Source organism: Rana temporaria, chromosome 4 (assembly GCF_905171775.1).
Source record: "Rana temporaria chromosome 4, aRanTem1.1, whole genome shotgun sequence".
Lineage (NCBI taxonomy): Eukaryota > Metazoa > Chordata > Amphibia > Anura > Ranidae > Rana > Rana temporaria.
In genome coordinates, this window is record NC_053492.1 from 377,219,336 (window position 1) to 377,242,238 (window position 22,903).

Here is a 22,903-nt window from a genome sequence, read left to right on the forward strand (position 1 = left end):
GTTTGGTCAGAGACATTTACACCAGTGGCCTCCTGAAGGTCAGGGCTGTCTTAATGAGAGGGCACACCTGGGCACTGCCCAGGGGCCCCAGCTGCATTTTCCCCAAAGCAGCTGGTCCTTGAGCCCACGCTGCCCCCATGATGGCACTGAGAGTGATAGATACACAGGGGAGGCTGTGTGCCTCCTACCTACTTGATATTTGTTTACCTGCACTGTCATCATTGTAGGGGCCCCAGAGCATTTCTTTGCCCAGGGTCCCATGATGCTATTAAGACGGCCCTGCTGAAGGTCATTTTGTAGAGCTCTGGTAGTGCTCATTATGTTCCTCCTTGCACAAAGGAGCAGATATTGGTCCTGCTGGTGGGTTAAAGACCTTCCACGGCCCTGTCCAGCTCTCCTAGAGTAACTGCCTGTCTCCTGGAATCTCCTATATGCTCTTGAAACTGTGCTGGGAAAGACAGCCAACCTTTTGGCAATGGCACGTATTGATGTGCCATCCTGGAGGACTGCCTGTGCAACCTCTATAGTGTCCAGGTATCTCCTCATGCTACCAGTAGTGACACTGACCCTAGCCAAATGCAAAACTAGTGAAAAACAGTCTGAAAATATGAGTAGGGAAGAAAAAAATCAGCAGCCACCACCTGTAAAACCATTCCTGTTTTGGAGGTCATCTCACTGTTGCCCATCAAGTGCACCTGTTGTTAATTTCATTGAAGCAGCTGAAACAGATTAACAACCCCCTCTGCTACTTAACTTAACAGATCAATATCGCAGAAGTTTAATTGACTAGATGCTAGACTCTGATTAAAAAGTGTACCTTTTGAGCAGTGTATAAACACTTTATGACAGGAGTCACTTTGGGTGGGGGGTTGTGGAACCCAGCTTACCTTGGAGAGTTCTGGAAACGCTGTGTCCAGCTCTCCCGACCCCTCCTATGTGCAAATCACCCTGTGTCCATTAGGGGCACAGGGTGACTGAGAACCATATTCTGATCTTTGCTAGTAGGACTCGCTGTACAGCAACACTGGAATATTGTATATATATTGTATGTTGTCTCATGCTGTTGTGGACTGCTTGCTGGTATCGTTTGGGGTGTGGCATTGTTCTGTTGTGTCTGTCTGCCCTTAGGAGAAATGTATTATTGGATGGATGTTTTGTATTTGTGTTCCTGGCATGTGGACTGGGGGTAGAGTGGAAAGGGGAGGGACGAATTCCTCCAACAACTCTCCCTGCTGATTGGACTGTTACCCTGCCACGAATCAAAGGGAGGGGGGAGTTGTTCCATGAGTGTATTTATACCTGTGTTTGAGTAAAGAGTTTGATATTTTTCACCCTACATTGAGTTACAGCTAATGACTGGGTGAGCTAAGGGGTCTTGGATAGTGCTGGTTCTGGACAAAAGGAAGCATTTATGGGCGACATAGTCCTGTTGAAAACGGGTGGTCTGTCACACAATTTAGTGTGCATGATCTAGACACAGGTTCATTTAAAGTCCAATTCCAGGGAAAACATTTATATTTGTTACAGATATGGTGGGGAAGGGCATAGTAAGGGCCCTTTAACACGGGGCGGATCAGTAATGATCCACCCCGTGAGCCTCCGCTTGCTCAGCGGCGATCGCTCTGTTGATCCCCGCTGAGCTGTCGGATGACAGGGCGGTCCCCGCACACTGTGCAGGAACCGCCCTGTCTTTTCTCCGCTCTCCCCTATGGGGGGATCGGATGAACACGGACCGTCTGTCCACGTTCACCCGATCCGATCCGCAGACGGAAGAAAAAATAGGGTTTTCCTCCGTCTGCAGAATCGGAGGAATGCGGAGGCGGGCGAGATCATAAGGACCAATGTATGTCCCTTTTTCATCAGTACACGGATGGATGAAAAAGCAGACATATGGTCCGCCCGTGTGAAAGGGCCCTTGGTCTTTTGAAGAAAGAAAATGTAAATAATTTTTTTTACACAACGTTGTCAGTTTAATTCTCAAACACAGCATAGGCTTACATATAATTATAACCCAAGACAAATTCTGCTATTCATCCTGAGTATGACAGCACCATACGTGTAAAACTTCTTTTTATGGTCCGGACTGATTATATACCAGACATTATATCTTGTGTATCACACAAATCAACCAATCAATTGTGTCAAAACCAATGTACCGAATGGGTCGCCTCTGTTCGAGTGGTCAGGGAATATAGCTTAGTGTAGTATCACCTATAGCAGTCGTGGCTCTCCTCAGAAATGCCATATCTACTGGCCAGTGCATGTGCATAAATGGTGACATCCAATTCATCCCAATCCGTGGTGCGTGTAGTGGTTTCCTGCAGCCTCTCACCTTATTGAAAGACCCATATAGGTCTAATCAAGACTTTAAGATGTAAAAATGGTATCCGAGGATATCCAGGGAACAACAGATCGATTGTTAAAAAGCAATCCTTTCCAAACTTGTCACAGACCGTTTACCATACAATGAGAGAGGTGGGCTTCATAGTGTAGTAATCAAATGTAATTTTATTAAAAAAACTAGTCACTTACAGTAAAAACAGCGTGAGTGAGCAAGTGAGTGAATAACTTTTATAGCGCTACAAATGCGAACTGAATCGCCTCAAGGCGCTTGGTATCCGTTTCCTTCTATTTAGCCTTCAGAATAGGTGAGTCTAGAGTTTTTTCCTGAAGGCCTGGTGATTCACTTCCGTTCGTATATTAGTTGGTAATGCGTTTCACATTCGAGGTCCTTGGACTGCAAATCTTCATTCTCCTTTTGTCTTGTAGGGGACCTTGGGGATTTGTAGTAGATTTTGGTTAGTTGATCTGAGAACTCGATTGGGGTTATGTTTTTTTATTTTCTCACATAAATATTTGGGGGCGATGCCTTGTACACATTTGTGCGTCAGGCAGAGGGTCTTGAATGTGACTTGGTCCTTTACAACCAACCAGTGGAGGGACCTCAGGGAGGGAGTGATTGATTCCCAGGGTTTTTTCCCAGTTACCAGTCGTGCCGCTGTGTTTTGGATGACTTGTAGATGGGCAATCTGGTATTTTGGGTGTCCGAGGTAAAGGGAGTTGGCATAATCGAGCCTGGAGTTGATTATTGTTCCCACCACTACTGGGGTGTCTTCTTTCGGGATGAAGGGAACGAGTCTTCGCAGTAGTCACAGAAGATGGTAAGATCCGCTAATTACTGACCCAATCTGCGCATCCATTGTCATGTCAGAGTCAAAAGTGACCCTGAGGCTTTTGACTTTGGTGCTAGGGGTGATGGTTTGTCCCAAGATGGGCAGGTGTGTCCATGTCCACCTAGCAAGACCATTCCGGTTTGCGTGGAGCAGGAGGAGTTCTGTTTTTGATCCATTGAGTTTAAGGTGAATATCCGTCATCCAGTTGTCTATCAAAGTGAGGCATATTTCTAGTCCGAGGTATTGGTCCTTTTTGTTGCCTATACGAAGGTAGAGTTGAGTGTCATCAGCATAGACATGATAGAGTAGATCCTGGTTACTGATAATTTTGAGGAGTGGGCGAAGATAAATATTGAATAGTACGGGCGACAGGGGTGACCCTTGCAGGACTCCACATGCCACGGTACATGCTTCAGACGTGAAGGGTCCTAGTTTCACTATCTGGGATTGGTTTTCCAGAAATGATGAAAACCACGGTAGATCCGAATCTGCCACTCTAGCTACTTCTGCGAGGCAAGTAAGCAACATTCTGTGGTCTACTGTGTCAAAAGCGGCACTAAGGTCCAGCAGAATGAGGAGACATGATTCTCCTTTGTCTGCTGCTTCGAGAGCGTCATCCCATATTTTGAAGAGTGCTGTTTCCGTCCCGTGACCTGGACGGAAACCCAATTGTAGTGGGTGGAGTAGTTTGTGGGTGTCTAAATGGTGCTGTAGCTGTTGTACTACCGCTTTCTCAATAACCTTGGAGAAGACGTTGAGGCCGGTTATAGGTCGACGGTGGTTTGGGTCTTAAGGGTCGAGGTTGTTTTTTTTTTAGAATGGGTTTTATTATGCCTTGTTTTAGGGAGGTAGGCACCATGCCTTCCTTAAATGATTGATTTATAAAGTGTGTGATCGCGGGTGCCTAGATATCGGCACATCTCTTGGTGCTACAGCTCCAAACTCATAGGAAACTTCCGGTCTCGGCCGTGACCGGAAGTGACGACCTCTCTCATTGCATGGTAAATGGCCTGTGATAAGTTTGGAAAGGATTGCTTTTAAAGACACAACATTTTATTGCACTTTATTTTGCTTGTTTTGCAGTTAATGAGGACTCATTTATTTCATTATTATTATTTTTTGCATTATTAAGTGCTCTCTGGAATCATTGCACCATAGTGAGACTATACTGCTCTGAAAGTGGTGATCAAGAATTTTTTTACAAAATTATTTCTCATACACCATGGTTATCTGGCCAGTAATACACCTCCTGTATTAGAGTGCTCTCACTCTGGATGAATGAGCACAGGGTACACATATGGATAGCAGCATTGTCGGTTTGGGGATAGAGGAGTGTTAGGCCTCGTACACACGACGGGACATGTCCGCTGGCGGATTTTGGTCTGATGGCTGTACACACCATCAGACCAAATTTCCCGGACAGCGAACGCGGTGACGTGCGCGACCCTGGAAGGTCAATGCTTCCACGCATGCGTCGAATCACTTCGACGCATGCGAGGGCTTTCGGCCGAGCGGACATGTCCGGTGAGTCGTAAAGACGACCGAACATGTCCGACGGACAGGCTTCCAGCGGACATGTTTCTTAGCATGCTAAGAAACATTTGTCCGCTGGAAACCTGTCCGATCCGCCGGAAAATTGTCCGGTCGGCCGTACAGACGACCGAACATGTCCGCGGAAACTGGTCCGCGGACCAGTTTCAGCAGACATGTTCGGTCGTGTGTACGAGGCCTTAGATGTACTAGAAAATATATTCACGGCACACGGGCCAAATTCAGTCAGTGTGTACAGCTGGCTTTCCAACAGAAGGCGGTCTAACGACTGGCTATTGTTGAAAGGGCACGCTGGAAAACCAGCATCCAATCAGCCCAAGCATTGAACAGTGTGTTCTGTCATTCCGTTGGGTTGAAGCAGCAACTGAAATAGAACATACAATTTATAGATGTGGCAGATGCATTTGATTTCTTTTTCAATCACCTGGTGATCCTGCCAGTAACGTGCTTCCTGTCGTAAGGGGACAATGCTAATTTACCATACTGTACCTATAGAGCAGTAGTCACCAATTGACAAGAATTGTGTTGGGACTACAGAATACCTCACCCCTCCATAACTGCATAAAATAGGGGGGACGTGTTTAGTAGTTCACACCAATGCTAGCTTAAACCAGCAGAACAGGAAAAGATCAGCTCAATGAAATTCTGGCTGTATCAACATGTACTTTTACATTTATTGAACAGATAAACAAAACACTTTTAATGGTACATTTAACATACCATATAAGAGCAAATATGGGAAATCCATCATTAGGGCTCATTTACATGTTTGGTGTGGCTAGGTGTTTGACATAAGCTGTGGATGGGAAGCCTGAAGAAATCAATGACAGGCTGACAATGCCTGTGTGTTATTGCTCGAGGAGTGATTACATGCTGCAAGGGACAGATGATTTTTTTTTTTACATAGACTGTGTCCAGGACCACTCATCTGTCCCTAACCAGATAATTGCTCCATGTCATATTACATGCAGACAGCTGTAAACCTCTAATGCCGCATACACGCGATTGGAAATTCCGACAAGAGTCCGATTTGAGCTTTTGGTCGAAAATTCCGACCGTGTGTAGGCTCCAACGGAATTTTTCTGTCGGAATTTCCGCCAAGACAAAAATTTGAGAGCTGGTTCTCAAATTTTCCAACGGGAAAAGTTCTTGACCGTCTGTATGCAGTTCTAAGGGAGAAAAATCTTACGGAATCATTAAACTTAATTTTTCTCGGCTCATCGTAGTGTTGTGGTATAGGGCCCCAAACAGGTGTGTAAATGAGACTTTAGGGTTTACATACAGTTTAGGAATGCCCAATATACAGTTTGCTTCAAGAAAAGCCAGTTAAAAAAAAACAAAAAAAAAACACTAGAGTCTTAACCAAAAACCACAATACCATTTTATTATGTGCAAAATACATAAATGTCACAAGGTACAGTTAAACGCAGGAAGGCTCATCTACTTTACGCAAAGCTGACCAATCTTACAAGTCACCTTTCACCTGATACAGATTGAAACATAACTTTAGGCTTTGCATTGAATACACAAATATTTCTTAATATGTTTTTTTTTTTTCCTTTTATTTTAAAAGCAACCTACATAACAAGTGACTATAAATAATTAGTGTTTTATGAAATCATATACGTATCTTGCACAATTTAACAAAAATTTTGGGCATGTTCCAGCAAACCCATCTCGAGATTTCTTTCAAATTCTCTTCCAATACATTGTGTGAGATGTCTGGACCAGCAGACTAATTACAGTACTGTTACAAACCAATATTACAAGTATGTATCACTTACTACATCCTTCTTATCTGCCGCTACTCTTATAAAAGACCTTGTCTGACTTCACTCAATACCTCCCAGAATCCTTTTCAGTGCTGGTAAAACAGAACACTTATATGGAAATTGCAATGGCTGCATCTAGGTGCCCATTACCAACCCCTAATTATTCTAATTTGCTTTGTACATACAGCTCTCCTAATTACCAATATTGGAGGCGTTACGGAGATGCTTTTCGGCATAAAAATCTAGAGCTTATTCCAGCAACTTATTTTTTTAATAAACAAGTTGTTTTCGCCATTTAATGTTCATCTATGTTGTATCTTAGTGCTGATCTCCTGCAGCCTCTTTTCTACATGTATATACTCCAGTGATGGGTTCGTGCCATCGCGCCGGTGGGTTTCCTGACAGTAACAACAATAGACCATACAATGCGCATCACCAGGGCTGCATGTAGTGTCCATTGGGAGAACACGTAACAGGTTGACAACTCAGGTATACAATTAATGAGCTTGGACAGATAGTTGTCACCCAATACTAGGATGTGCCTGAACATAAGACATTAATGGCAGGATCATTTTAATGAAAGCTTCAAAAATACTGAAAATTATTAATGAAATTGCAGACGAATGTTAACGATTGGGTTTGCATATTTTTTAAATACTAATTTAAACAAACCCATTGGTTCTCTACACATCCATGCATAAGCATTTAGGCCAGAGTCAAAGTTAACAAATGATACATGATTGGAATACACAGGGAAGGGGGGTTGTTAGTATTATTAATTACAAAAAAATAATACAGCAAAATCACTTTTATATCAGGGTTATTCTTTTACAGTAACATTTATATGAAATTAAGACAAGGCCAATACTTTCTAATACAATACAGACTCCATATTTGTATCCTCAGCACTTTTGACCAGTAATTCTTTTTGACTGAAATGTGAGCACTTTTTTGGTGACGTCAGCAGTACAAACTGTAGACTTTTTAAACTCGAAATAAACATATTCTTGTGGATTAGCCAAAAACATAAACGGGGATGTGGACCCCCAACTAGTAAACCTGCAAGATAGGGAAGGGAGTTTTGATAGCAAAGTCGTGTAATATGGATACCTATACAGTGTTAGGAGCATCTATGACACAGGAGACTCTATACCACCAGCCTCCTTCCCTTCCATGCCATTAAAAATAAAAAATAAATGTTGCAGGTATGACATGCAGGAACATACCTGAAGCACCCCCCACCCCTCAATTCCTCTGGTCACCTCTAAGGTCTTTACATGTAATACCTGCAACAGTTTTTTTTATTTATATTATTATTTATTTTAACTACAGATTTTATAAAAAAAAATATGTTTTATGGCTTCTTGATAGGTCTACATTTTGTGAGAACAAACTACTATATTTAAAAATTGTCATCATGTTAACAGTATTTTTCAATACATTGTTTTACAGAAACATAATTATAGAATATTGTACAAAGTACAATTTTTAAACAGGTCTACAATTTTTATAACATTATCAAAATGCTATTTCTTTTTGCTCTTAAATATAAACTTCTCATGGGGTTTTAAACTGTTGTATTCAGTTTAAATGAGCATTCAACATGGTTCAAAACACAAAAAATGCCCCTGAAAAATTAAGAACACGACACTGAACAGACCATCAACGCCTGTGCATTGTGGTGCCTTATAGCAGGACATTAATGTAACGCAAGCTGCTTCTAATTTTGACTGTCCTATCAGCCTGGACCACAAACCTTCCTCACTGTGCTAAATGTTTTCTGCTGCACCATTGGAATGGTTATATCTTCTTAGTCCTCGCCATAAAATTAATAAAAATTTGTGCTTAAAGTAGAACTATAGGAAAAACGTTTTTTTTTTCTTTTTTCATTTTGGATAGAGTAAGGGAGGGTTATAGCCCCTGTCAGCTTATTTTTTACCATCCCTGTCCCATTGCAGAGATTTCCCTTTACTTCCTGTCCCATAGTCAAACAGGAAGTGAGAGGAACCCCCCCCCCCCAGGCCCTAAGAACTAGTGTCCCCACTTGAATATTTCAGGGTGGGTCTTAAACAGAAAAGGGGTGTGGTCTTGACAGGAAGTCGTGGGTCATATTTAAATTAGGGGTTGCATGAGTTTAGTCAGGCCTAGGGCAGCACAAAACCTAAATACACTACTGGTTATGAACCTCCCTTACTCTATGCAAAATTAAAAAAAGGCTTTGCCTTTAGTTCTAGTTTAAATTACCCATGTGCAATGGTTACATGCAAAGGATGCTGTAGATCGCTTCAATCACATCAATGTGCCAGAATGTGGACAACCAACATTATCAAGTGCTGAGGCTAAACATTTTTGTGGGTATGTTTTTTTCTATCAAAGTTGGAATCAAATGGAAAAATAAGCTTCAGTGTCATTGAATGTGTACCGCTACATAAATGGGCCACATCATTTATATTCCTTATTATCAGTTTTATTGTATTATCAGTTTTATTGTATTATCGGTTTGGATAAAAAGGATTTCAATGTTTGGAATAAGCAGTAGTTTGCAATGGAGCAACACATGCACAGTCCACTGCCCTATAGCCATTCTTCACTTGCACGTAACCTTTCTTTTAATTCTCTGTCTTTCCAGCAAAAGGTAGACACACGGCTTGTAACAGACTCCTTTTGACAGCAAAAATGCAAAAACACATACATGATTAACCTTCTAAAAACATTATGAAAAGATAAATCAAACAATCTCATAAAGCAGAAATTGTCAACGACAATTTGCGTTATATGCAGTAAAAATACAAAGTCTACTACAACATATAGATGAGATACTCTAGAGCCAGCAAGAGATATTCTTTATATATTAAAATGTTAACCCACATGCATATTACTGACCTATAGATAAAATAAGAAATCCTTACAGTTTGCCTGAAACTGCCATAGAACTCTATGCATGTATCTAAAATGAAAAACTAGTCATGTTTTTTGTTACATATTTTCTGATATTTTTAAATAATATAAAATATAGATTACTGCGATGCACTGCATCAAACAGCCTTGTCAAATAAGCTGGAAATGGGAAATATCCAGCAACTAAATGGATACTTCGACATCAAAGGGTAATATTTTGGCATACTTTAAAGACTGTGTTGTATTAACCAAAAGCTGAAATAAAACTACTGCAATTGTATTCTGTACAGTGGGAACAAAATGGGGTGCAAGCTGTCCCTTACAAGCATATTTAAAGTCTTTAAAGGAATTGGTTTTATGAAGTAAAGAACAGATCATTTGACAGTAAATAGTATGGGATATCTTTTCCATATACACAATACCGGGATGACATTAAAGCTCCCATCTTAAAGAAAATCTAAAGTTTTTCAAAAAAGATGTTTGGTTTGCAGTATATTTAAAGGCTCCTGCATGACAGTCCCAAATCCAGTTATGGTATGATCCACAAGCCCTAAAAAAGTAAAAAAAAAGTAAAAAAAAGCCTCGTACAAATGATAAGAATTTCGGGACGAATGATGCATCGAAAATGTATAGGCTACTAAACTTCTCATATGAAAGAACACAACTTTGGAAGGGATGTGATGTGTTGTACTGTAATGTATTCTTTCGTTTCCGAACATGCGTGGTCTAGCTCTTCCGATTTTTTTTGAACAAATATTGTACTGATTCAATGAAAATGGTACGATCTGGTATCATACGAGAAAAATGTTTGTGTTTGCCCCTGCGGATAAATTCGGATGAATCGGCTCTTGAAAGCCGCGTACTAACGATTAGATTATAATGCGATCGCTTGGAACGTGGTATTATTCATTCTATTTTCTGATCGTGTGTACTAGGCTTTACCCCATTTCCCCCAACACCCGGTTGAGCCAAATTCTTCTTTACTTGTGGCTCACACTCTTCCCATCCTAGACACTGCAGCTTACAGTGGGAGGGGGGTTTCAGCAAAAGAGGCCAAACCAGAAAATGGTGGGCAGAAACAGGTACGCCAGGTCCTGATTGGCAAGCTACAGTGAAAATGCTGATAGCCACGCCCCATGCAACATCTTCTCATCCCACTGTATCACCTAAAAACTAAAACTGAAAACAGCACATAAAATGACTGACAGGTAACATTACAGAATAACTGAAAATGTAATAAAAATATACTATAGTTTGCCTTTAGTAGCAATGACCACCGAGCTCATTAGAATATGTAAGAGCAGCCTTTGTCAACCTTTTTATTTCAGAAGAACCCTTGAAATACATTTTCAGATCTCAGGGAAGAGGAAACCCCTACTAAGAATAGTCATTTGGGGGCCATAAGGGAAAATGCCCCATATTTTGGTGGCCAGTGAGAAGGTTTTGCTGTTATAATTGTGGTTAGAATGCCACTCTTACAGTCAGGTACAAAGATCATTGATGTCATGCTACTGGCTCTGTCAAATGTCAATGAACCTGCAAACATCAAGGCACCAGAGGTCAATTAGTAACAGCTCAAGGAACCCCTAACAACCGCCGGAGGAAACCTAGCGTTTTGAGAAACCTTGGATGAGAATGGCTTATTTAGAGGAACAAAGCTCCCAGCATCCACATAAACATTAAATATTACTTTTCTGTGGAATTGGCCTTTATTTTCTTTCAGGCTGCTTTACCTAGCTGGCAGTCTTCCACTAACTGACCGACCAATCTTTTCATAATGATATCATAGTGATCCCAGAACAGGTGACTCATATGCCTCTGTGTTGAAAGCAAGAAAAATCATGAACCACTAAGCTAGGCAAACCATAATGAAACAGTGTGATCTGATGAGAATATATCGATAATATATCTGAATCGTTTAAATCTATCCTCAAGCGAATGAAAAACGTACTCCATAACACATCACATATATTAGAGATAGATAGTTGTGCATTGTGTTATTTACATGGTCTTGGCTCAGCAAAGGCTTTGTGTCAGTAAATACTGAATATAGAGGAATATGTAATATTATAATATGTATGACATCTGAAATGTAGATTTTGATGAACTATTGCTTCTAAACAACTGGCCACCCCCAAAGTAATGTTGATTTTTTTCAGTGTTAAAGCCTTCTTTAAACAAAAAAGCTAAAAAAAAAAGAAAAGGATATGATATCTTCAGAGAGATGTGTCCCTTGTGCTCCTGTGTCCTCTTTCACTTAAACCTTCTTCCTTTGATGGCCACCCCCACTCCTGCAATATTCCGGTGCTTCAGAGACTATTAGACCTAAGCAGAGCTGTTGCAGGCCTTCATCGAGAGTAATGACCAGCTCTTTTTGCCCATCTCATCCATTCATAGAAGCTGGTACTACAGTGTCTATAAATGAAACCCAAATTATGAACAGAGGAGGTGGACCTACTGTATCAATGATCTGCCTGTCCTCCATTCATACATTGTGCTATAACAACTTTTATGAATGCAACAGTGGAGCGAAAAAGGCGGGTGAAGTTGAGCAAGCTTGATGAGTGCCCATAACCTCTTAGTTCTTTAAACCCCTGCCACATCAAAAGATTATAGCCGCAGGGGTGGGGTGGGGGGACATCGGAGAAGGAAGATTTCAGTGAAAGGAGTACACAGCAGTACACAGGACATATCCCGAAAATCATATCCTTTGTGCCAATAGTTTTTTTGTTTTGTTTTAGATGAACCTGGGCTTCAGACTATTTCAAATCAAAGAGAAGTGCAAGAGCAATTTCATATTTAAAGAACACCTACCTATACTATAGACCAACCTTTCTCAATCTTTTCGACACAGAGAAAACCCCTGAAATACCTTTCTGGTCTCAGGGAACCCCAGCTACAAATTACTATATCTACAACTCATGATACCAGGTGTGATGGTCACTGGGAAGAATCTGGGAACTTATATGAGAGGCAGAAATTGATCATTGCTCCAGGAACTGCTAGCAACCTCTGGAGGGACCCTAGTTGAGAAACCCTGCTATAGACGCTAGTGTCTGCCAATTTGTGAATAGATCATTTATGAGTTCTCTAATAAAGAAACACTAGAACCAATGTGGGATTCTTGTTCAGTACAACTACATTCCTTGGAGTCGATTTACATCTGGAGTAAAGAAAGCTGGAGAAAGGTTTGAGGGCCACTTCACACCTCAATGTGCATTGACAAGCATTTTTTTCAGCACTGGGTTCAAGCTACCTGAAGAAAGTGTGGTGTTACATAAAAAAAAGTCACATTTTGTTATCCTTCAAGATGTTTTGTGAGATGTATAAGTAAGGGGTGCCTTGGAACCTTTTCGGGAGTGAAGAAATAATGCTCTGTTTTAACAATAGCTGCAAAAAGCAGGAGAGCGGGTGAGCCTGACCAAATGCAAGAATGACTGCCTAGGTGTGTAAGGACCCTAATTCTTTCAAAGGAAGAAATATTAAAATGATGTTGGAACATGACAGTTATATTCAGTTTAAAGTTCAGGCAGAAACCCGAAGTTCATAAAAGTCAATCAAGGGGATTCTTTATGTTTCTATACGCTACTAGCCTATTATTTTGCTGTCCTAAGCGTTATGACACAACAGTCTGAATAATAGTAAGGTGTTATAAAACCCATGTCAGCTAGTTTTGTCTAGTGATAACACCAAATGTATTATATTTAGCCATTTTACCATAACCTAAACACTAAAAAATGTTTACGACTCACAATAAAAATAGCTGCTTATAAAAAAAAGTAAATTATAAAAATACATGTTATATACAGAATACAAAAAAAATATACTTCATGCCTAATTCTCACCACCAAGACAAGTCTTACGATGTGTGTTTTATAGAAAATTTCAGTGCTGACAAATGCTGTAGTTATCTCCCATACACTTAACTGTGAAAAAAACCCGTTTGATAACATAAAAAAAGATGCACGGAAGATTCAGTGGTCCTTCACACTGTTACTTTTCAATTTGAAATATCAAATACTAATGCCAACCGCATGTGACTAAAAGCCATGACCTCTAGAATGGACATTGCTTCTCTCTGTAAGTTCACAGCTCAAGGTGATATTCCCAGGATAAGAGAAAAGGCCATTGCAATGCACAGTCAGTACTTCTCCACATCCTTACTTCTGTACATTTTTTACAGGAGTAAAAGAGTACACAGAATGCCCAACAAAGCAATATTCTGTCCATAGATTGCAATCACTCTGACGGACTGCTATTCTGAGTTCCAAATTAGCCAAGATGACAGCTCTCAGAAATCTGCATCTTCATCATTCTCGTCATCATCATTATAGCTGATGAGCCCCTGAGGGTCGTTATTGATGCGTTTGTATACAAAATGAAAGACTTGGAGGTTTGGTCGACTGTGAAGTTCAGCTTTAATTTTCTGTGGGTATGTGTCTTCACTGAGCTGCTGCCAAGTTTCATCAATGTAAAGGAAGAGACCATAATTTTCATGGTCCTTGATGTTAAACCGCTGAGCGCACATCATGCAGATGTCTTCTGTCGTGGTGTAAGGCCTAACAATTAGTGTCTTTCCGGTACAGCCACTATCCACTTCTTGAAGGGCAACCCTCAAATAATTCTGTTACGGAAAAAAAAAAAGGACAAACACATAACATTACTGAATTACATTTAGACCAGGACCACAGTTCTGCATAGCCATCACCTATCATATTGCTGACTGTCACTAACACATTGTTGTGTATAATAAAACAGTCTATACTGGCACCCTGCCTGCCAGGATAAATCAGCTGGGTACTTTTAGTTTCTGTCCTTAAATAGTGCATTTTGTTCCAGAAATAGTGTACTTAATGTTCATTCACTCTGGACTTGTGCAGTGGGAGGGGGAGGGCTGTGCAATGTGCAAGGGGGGCTGTGAAATATGCAGGGTGGGCTGTGTAATGTAAAGGGGTCCAAAGGTATGGGGGCTGTGTAATGTAAAGCGGTCCAGAGGTGCGGGGCTGTGTAATGTAAAGGGGGCCAGAAGTGCGGGGGCTGTGCAATGTAAAGATGCCCAGAGGTGCAGGGGCTGTGTAATGTTATCTTCATTTATTAGCTGGTGAATGCAGCGCTCCATGCATTCACATACATTGAATCCGGCCCTCAAGTGGAAAAAGGTTGCTGACCCCCATGGTTAGAGCAAAGAAAAATTGGGAGGGGGGGGAAAGAAAGGGGGGGGTGGAGCAAAAGAAGGGGGACATAGGTGTGGGAAGGTAAGGGTGTGGGAAAGGAAGGGAAAGGGGGGGAAAAGAGGAAGGAAGGGTTTTTTTTTTTGGGGGGGTTAGGAAGGAAAGAGGGGAGGTAAATTAAATGGCGAGAAAAAAAGGGGAGGGAAGGGGGGGAAAAAGAGGTAGATTTAGAATAACCTTAAAAGGAAGTAAGGTTAGAATTTAAGTGAGGGGGGAGAAGGGGAAGGGGGGGGGGAAAGGGGGGGTTGAAGGAAGGAGGAACAAGCAGAATAACGATGCAGTGAGGAGGGGAGAAGGGGGGGGAAGGGGGGGGAGTGGGTGATGGATGGTGAAGTGATGCAAGATGTGCCTAAGAAAAAGGAGGGGGGAGGGAGTTTGCTTATGAGGTGTGTTGGGTAAGGGAGGGGAAGAGGGGGGGGGGAAGGGGGGGGGTTGTGTGGGAGGGAGGGGGGGTATTGGGTAAGGGGGGGGGGGAAAGGGGGAGGCCAGTGAAAACAGTGAAATTGGTAGCCTTTTTAGAAAATCTCCTCCTGAAGAAGCGGTAAATCACCGCGAAACCGGTCGAGGTCATCGATTCCTTACATTAAGACACAGTTTGTTTTTTGCTTTCTGATGTGCAATGTGGGGCTTGTTCTTAAACTGTCTTTGTATTGTACCTATTTTTTGTTAAATAAATATTGTTATCTTTTATCAGACCGTCTCCTATCAGTGCCGCGAAAAGTCCCTACCAAAATCCCTTCCCTTTCCCCTTGACCTAAATGCTGACGTTCATTGGCCCCAAGCAGCCAATGTTGTCAAATTATTCTGGTCTCATTATTTTACATATTAAATGGGATGTAGGCCCCTTTTTACTTCTTGTACCTTTATTCTAAAAGAGGCTACACTCTCCTCGTTTTTCAATTTTTGGGGTTTACTTCCTCTTTAATAAAGTGGTGTTATTGCTGTGTGCTTTCTCTCTTGACCACCACACAGGTTGTGCAGGGAAATCTTTCAAATAGGGACACAGAGATTAAACAAAGGAAACAATGGTCGGAGTTCCAATTTAATATAATTAGCCTGATGTGTTAACATTACCTGGAAGTCATCAATGGATGGAATGGTCCTGTTTGCAGTTCTCCTCTTGTGCCATTGCTTTAACGTGTCTCTGGTCTCTGAATTTAGCAATCGAGCTGCTTGCTCTTCCTGAAAGTTCTTTATCAAGGAAAGTGCCCCATATGCACTTGTCAAGTAATAGCCTCCTAAGGGAAAACAAGCATACCATGTAAATGTACAGCTAACAACAATATGACTGTTTATTTTTTAGTAAGAACAAACCTTGTTACCCATGTGCCTTTGGGGCGGCATTTGTGATGGCTAAACCAATATTTCCTATAGTGTATGTATAGTGATATCACTAATTCATAAGCATTTCCTAGTGAATTGAGAAGCACATATGATCATCTTGAAACTGGCAAAGTCATAGAGCAAACCTGTATGTATGTATGCATGGCTGACTGGTACGATTTAAAAAAAAAGTGCACCTATGTGCGTTATGACGCTTCTCGTACATGGCTGGTTCAATACCATTTTTCCTAAATCCATTGTATCTATATAGAACATAGACAAAGTGACAGTGTTTCTTTAAAGAACAATAGAATTAAGAAAAGGGTAGATCTGTAAACTTGCTTGATTGGTATGCAAATACCAACCCTATCTAGGAAGTTGGTGGTTAGCCATGTCCCATCCAGCACCTTCCTACTGGCTCATCCCTTCAATGGCAGCCCTACTGATCAATCAAGATACTCAATAAACAGAGCCGAGCACTCATTTCCTAGCTAATGTTCCAATTTTGTATAACGCCCACCATACAAATTAAACACTGACTGTATAATCAAGATTCACCAAAACGTTGTAATATAATGGCTTATTCAAACTATCCATTCAATTTGTATCCAATCAGGCAGCACATTGTTGTTTGTAGATCTAAAAGGGGTTGTATGGTCAGTTTGCAACATGTATGGTGAACATAACAGATTTCCCTGGGTTTTAGGGTTGTCCAGGACTCTCGAAAAGTAATCTCTCACAGCAAGTATCTGGAGATGGCCATTATTCAATTCAAGTGTTGTTTTCGTAACAACATCACAACTTGTTTTCTACATGCCAACAACACTGAAACTTCAGTATAGTAAGTATTTTAAGGCTCCATGCACACTGGGCTTAAAAATACGTCTGCTCTGTCTGGAGTGAAAAGCACTCATATAGAGCATTTTTTTGTACAAAGTTTAAATGAGTTTAGGAGAGTTTTATGTCTATTCTGCCTCCAAGCTCCAATCAGAAACGCAAACCAGAAGGTTTTTTTTTCTGTCTCTAAACGTTAAACTCAAAATATGCCTCTAATTGTCCTAATGTGCATGGAGCTGCTTCTATAGGCAGAACACAAAATTCCTGATGAAGCAACGTTTTTTTAAGCCAGTGTGCATGGAGCCTCAGTGTCTGGCAGGTCTATATATCATTTCACTTCAAAAGAGCTTTATACATATTTATATCCCATCTCTCTCTCTCTTCTTTATGTTAGTTATCTCTGGTTATCAGGCTCATGTCACAGCACAGTTTCTATTTGCAGGCACAGGATAGACACGTTCAGGAAGTCCCCTCCAGTTATCTAAGACATACCACGCTCTCAACAGGATGGAACTATTTAGCTAAACTTGACCATAATAACATAGGAATTATGTAATGGAAAATCCGCTGTAGAGAATAATGTTCCATGGTAAAAAAAGAAGAAAAAAAAAACAAAACATAGTTACACACAGGCCCGGACTGGGACAAAAAATAGGCCTGGGCATTATAGACTGAGCAGCCCATAGCTAATTTACCGGAAGGCACAGAGAGCATATGGGGGGCAGAGAATGGGGGGGGGGTGGAGAACACGGGGGAGTGTGGAGAGCACTAGGGGGGCCGGAGAGCACTAGGGGGGTCAGAGAGCACAGGGGGTGAAGAGCACGGGGGGGCAGAGAGCACAGGGGGGCATGAGAGCACAGGGAGGGGCTGGAGAGCTCTGGGGGCAGGAGAGTAAAGGGGGGCTGATGAGCACAGGGAGGGGCTGGAGAGCATTAAGGGGGCAAAAGAGCATTAGGGGGCCCGGAGAGTGCAGGGGTTGATGAGCACAGGGGGGCCTGAGAGCACTGGGAAGGGCTGGAGAGCATAGGGGGCTGGAGAGCACTGAGGGGGTGATGAGGACAGGGGGGCCTGAGAGCACTGGGAGGGGCTGGAGATCATGGGGGCCAGAGAGTACAAGGGGGCTGATAAGCACAGGGGGGGCTGAGAGCACTGGGAGAGGCTGGAGAGCATTAGGGGGGTCAGAGAGCATTAGGGGGGCCAGAGAGCACTGGGGGGGGGGCCGGAAAGTACAGGGGGCTGATGAGCACAGGGGGCCTGATAGCACTGGGAGGGGCTGAAGAACACTGGGGGGCAGAGAGTACAGGGGGGCTGATGAGCATAGGGGGGCCTGAGAGCACTGGGGAGCCGGAGTGTACAGGGGCTGGAGAACATTGGGAGGAGTTGGAGATCACTGGGGGCTGACGTGCACTGGGGGAGCCTGAAAGCATGGTGGGAGAGTAAGAGCACTAGGGGGCAGTAGAAAGAAGTTGGATAGGAGAAGCAGCTGCATACACAGTAGAAGATTCCATCTATTTATTATTCTCCTACAGCCTCTGAATGCCCACAGGAGGCAGAGAGTGAGAAGCAGGCAGTCAGAGGCTGTAGGAGAAAAATAAAGAGATGGTTTCTTCTACTGTGTGTTTGTAGCTGCTCCTCCTATGCAGGCACACACATAGAGAGACACATTCACTTTCCCTCCTGTCGCGGCCGCGTCTCATATAGATCCCCTTCCTCTTCACGGTCAAAGGTAACGGCCAGCCGCGGACAGACCGGGCGAGCGACGGGGGCTCAAGGAGCAGCTCGGCTGCCTAGGCCCCACAAGAGCATGCGGCCCCCGGCCCACCGATCAAGTGCCGGTGCGCCCTATGGCCAGTCCGGGCCTGGTTACACAGCCTTCCTCTTCATGCAGTACAGAACAATACAATGTAATGCTTTAAATGGCCGTATTTTTGGTGCTACACTGATGTGTCACAAACAGAGACACAGAGAACCTACATCATTTCCCAATTGAAAACTGTTGAACATTATACATTTGTATGATTTTTTAAGTCAGAATTACAGATTTCTTCAAATGAAAGAGGACATTAAGCCTGATATTTAGTTCAATGTTTAAACTGTGTCTACTAAGTAGTCTTGGCTACATTCACATTAACAATATGTATTTGCATTAATATGAAGTGTAGTAAAATAACTTACTATGAGCAAATGGTGCAATTCCCATTTTGAACTGTACCAGCCATTTGCATTACATTTATGTTATTATACTGTACATTATTAGTGTAAGTAAATGCGGTCTATGTCAGATTTAACCCTATTTTGATCTAAAAACATCACATCAGGTAAGCTTCCATGTTTGTGCTATAAATGAAGGGGGATTACGCTGCAGGCACTAGACCAATCAACTTTCCCAAGGTCAGGGTTGTGGAGCGGTCTATAAATATATAGTTAAAGGACCTGTCCTATGGATCACATGACTGGTTTTCAGCCGACAGTGGGCTAAAGCCCGCTGTCGACTGACATCACTCAGCTGGTCCAGGCTTGGAAATGATCCCAGTCGGGATCTACACAAATACCTGGAATGGCATTTGGCTAAGACTCTCAACGATATCCTGAGAGCCTGAGCCAGTCCCTCTTGTCCCCCCTCCACAGCTCAGCATTTCAGTGAACATTGGAGGGGGAGCATAAAGCCACTGACTGACAGTCACGGCTCATTGCTCAGAGCAGAAGGAGAGAACTGAGAGATCAGCGGTGTTTGATCACTCAGTTCTCACTGCAGAGCCAGCGAAGGATAGATGCAGCATTGGATCGAAACTGCATCCACCTAGCTGAGTATAACTGTTTTTTTTTTAATTCCAAACTTATATTTTAATGCTCCCTATCCAGCCATAAATGGCCAGACAGTTTGAACGTTTTCTAGGTTCTGTAGGCATTTTATGTCCAAGACAGCTGTTGGATCTAGGGAGGATATTACAAATGGATCCAACTGTTTATCCGTTTGGGATTTTAGTTGCTGGCAGATGCCAAAGTAGGCACTTAAAGTTGCATAAGGGTTTAACAAATTTAGTGCAACCTGGAAACCTGGACACCACTATTGACAAATATTGACCATTGTCTTCATTTGCATTTTTTCCAGGGTGCGCTATAAGCAGGCAATATCCTTACATATTTCTCAGTAGGTCAGGCTTTTTCAGTAAACATCAGTTTTCTTTGAGAATTATGGGGATCAACCATCATGTTACAGACAAGAGGCAGTCATGTGTATTTATCACCGATTTCCCCAGTTGCTGTGATCCTTTTTTACATATAAGTACCGTATTTATCGGCGTATATCGCGCACTTTTTTGCCCTGAAAATCAGGGCAAAATCGTGGGTGCGCGATATACGCCGATACCCGCTTTCCCGCGCCGAGTTTTGAATACTGCGCCGACATATACCGAGCGCAGTACACTCGGGTATAGTCGGCCAGTCTCGGCTTCTTCCGCGGTCACGTCCTGGACGTACAGGACGTGAGCGCGACAGTTGCCGAGCCTGCCCGAGTGTACTGCGCTCGGTATATGCTGGCGCAGTATTCAAAACTCGGCGTGGGAAATGAGCGGGGAGGACGCGAGGACGCCGCAGAAGGACGCCGGACACGCCGAAGAGGACAACGGACACGCCGAAGAGGACACCGGACCCGCCGCAGAAGGACACCCGAAGCCGCAGAAGGACACCCGAACCAGCAGAAGGATGCCGGACCCGCCGAAGAGGACACCCGAAGCTGCCGGACCTGACGAGGCCGCCGATGGACGCCGCGCAAGACACCAAAACTGTAAGTACAAAAATAACTTTTTTTCCACAGGATTGGGGGTCACTTTGGGGGGCGTTATACCGCGATAAATACGGTAATGCACATGTAGCGCCCTGCTCCTGTTGAACAGGCACTGCTTTAAATTTAGTGGGGGTCTGAGCTGTTATTTGGCTCAGACCAGAATGATTAAGGGCAATTTAGCCTATGTTCCAGCCATGGCTGTGCTGAAGGTATCCACCATTGCTCGCCTGGGGGTGTCATTACCACCACAGGCCAACGGTGGCAGCAGCAAGATCAAGGTGTATTGAGTGTTCCCCTCAGCAACAAATCAGAGGGAGTGGTCGCCCTGCTATGCATGCTGGGGAGGGGTACTTAAGGGACAGATGCCATTGGTGTGGGGTCTGTCGTCCGCCCTCGCCTGGCCCGAGGTGCGCATCCTGAATCCTAGTTCTGGGACCACGTTGGCCCGGGGCAGCGGCTTCGTTTGTGGGCCCAGTTGTCTGGCTGGGACCTGTGCTGAAAGGGTGATCCTGTGCTGTCCGTCCTGCGGGAGGAAGACACTTGATGAAGGAAGCCAGGGTAGGACCTATCCTGGAGAGGGCCATGCAAGAGGCTGGTACCGTGGGAGAAGGCCTGGAAACGTAATCAAAGGATGCACTGTACACCGAAAGGCTTGATAGTGTCGCCTGTCGGATCTAAAAGTTCTAAAGAAGCCAAGCTAAAGAGATCCGGGTGCTGAATCGTGTGGCAGGGGATTCCGGACCAAAAGTGTCTCATCTACAAAGGAAGGTCTGTGGCAGAGACTGTACTTTGCTTTGTTCGCCATCCCGGCTGCTAGGCCAGGGAGAGGGACCTATCTGGGTGAGCAATACCCTATCTGGCTAGAGTGGCGACGAGAGCTGTTTGCTGGAAACAGGAGTGTTTCCTTACTTTGATTATGAACCTGAACCTACCTACCCTTCCACCCCTCATCCTTCTTTTTTTTTGAAGTTCTCCCAAATGAACCCAAGAAAAAGAAGTGTATTGTGTGGACATTGGAATTCTTCAGACTCTCTCCTTTCACCCTAGACAGCGAGAATACAGAGGTAACGTGCCACCCAAAAATATAACCAGCAGCTCCTACGGGGGTAGTGCTACACACACTAAAGAAATCCAGCTTTTAAAAAGATCTGTTGCGTGAGAATGTTTAACCAGGGGAGCTATTTATAGGAACCGTGAATTCAACATTAACATGGTCCATTTAGAATCACTGCAAAGTAAAGTCAAATAAATGTGAAACCTCCATGTGTATTAACCCATACAGTTCAAGCACGCTGGGAGAGTTACTCCTGAGAGTTGACCTTTCCTTTCTCTGGTGTATATAACAAGTCTGTTTATACAATATCACTCCTAAACTAGATAGATGAAAAGCCTACATGTGCTTCACTGTGTTGGGTGAAGTAAACGAGTCCTCCTACTGCAACTTGCAGAATATCCTTTAACACACTGCAACTTTAATGATGAAGTAAAAACTATTTATTACTCTTTTCACACTATTAAAAGGAATAAAAGTAAATCCTACCTTCTCCGTGCAATAGAGCTGGGTCCAACAACTCCATCATGTACTCAATTTCAGTGTCAATTTCCAGCATGTCACACTGAGCAATGACGTAAGTTAGAACTGGCAAAAAATCATCTGCTCCATACATCCTTCCTATAGGACAGATTAAATATTGATTTAATACACGGACTAGAGCACTACATCTGATTGTATGAGCTTCAGTAATCATTTTGTAGGATCTAATTCTAAGGTTATTTTTTTTTAAATAGCAGGGCACTGGCAAGATTGGGAAGAAAATCAAAAAGGTGCAATTCAGTAACAATTAGGTAAGTTGGAGAAAATATATATCAGTATGTGGTAAAACTAATGAATACAATAGATAATGGGGGAGATTTACTAAACCTGGAGCACACAGAATCTGGTGTAGCTTAGTAACCAATCAGCTTCTAAGTTTTAGCCCTGGTTCACATTGGTATGATTTGAGATGCGATTTGACATGTCTCTTACAAAAAATAGTACTTAATAATGTAGCCTTTTTTTTTGTTATGGCTATACATTGGTTCCATGTGCTAAAGTGATACAAGCTAAGCCGTTTGTGTTGATACTAGCATTTGTGCTGTGCCATAAAAATGACTCTAGATCAGATTTTTTTAAACCTTGAAATAACATTCCAGTATTAAGGAATACCTGCTAATAATTATTTTATGTACCCAGCTATTGATACAATAGTGTGCTGGTCCCTAAGAAGAATGCCCCCTAAATATGTTGTCAATGGTTATTCATCGGGTATAGGTGTGTGTATATGTATACAA

General features: G+C 42.7%; 1 protein-coding gene across 3 annotated transcripts in view; it reads right to left on the bottom strand.

The window, feature by feature from the left end:
• Positions 1-12,512: 12,512 nt before the first annotated feature.
• RIN2 (Ras and Rab interactor 2) overlaps positions 12,513-22,903 on the bottom strand; it is a 263,520-nt gene continuing 253,129 nt past the window's right edge. For all 3 annotated transcript variants that reach the window (XM_040351005.1, XM_040351004.1, XM_040351006.1), the window contains 3 exons: positions 22,113-22,244; positions 15,700-15,863; positions 12,513-14,018 (listed from right to left, as the gene is read on the bottom strand). In XM_040351005.1, the coding sequence (XP_040206939.1) occupies positions 13,686-14,018; positions 15,700-15,863; positions 22,113-22,244 (629 nt within the window). In that variant the 3' untranslated portion in view covers positions 12,513-13,685. The remainder of the gene's footprint in view (positions 14,019-15,699; positions 15,864-22,112; positions 22,245-22,903) is intronic.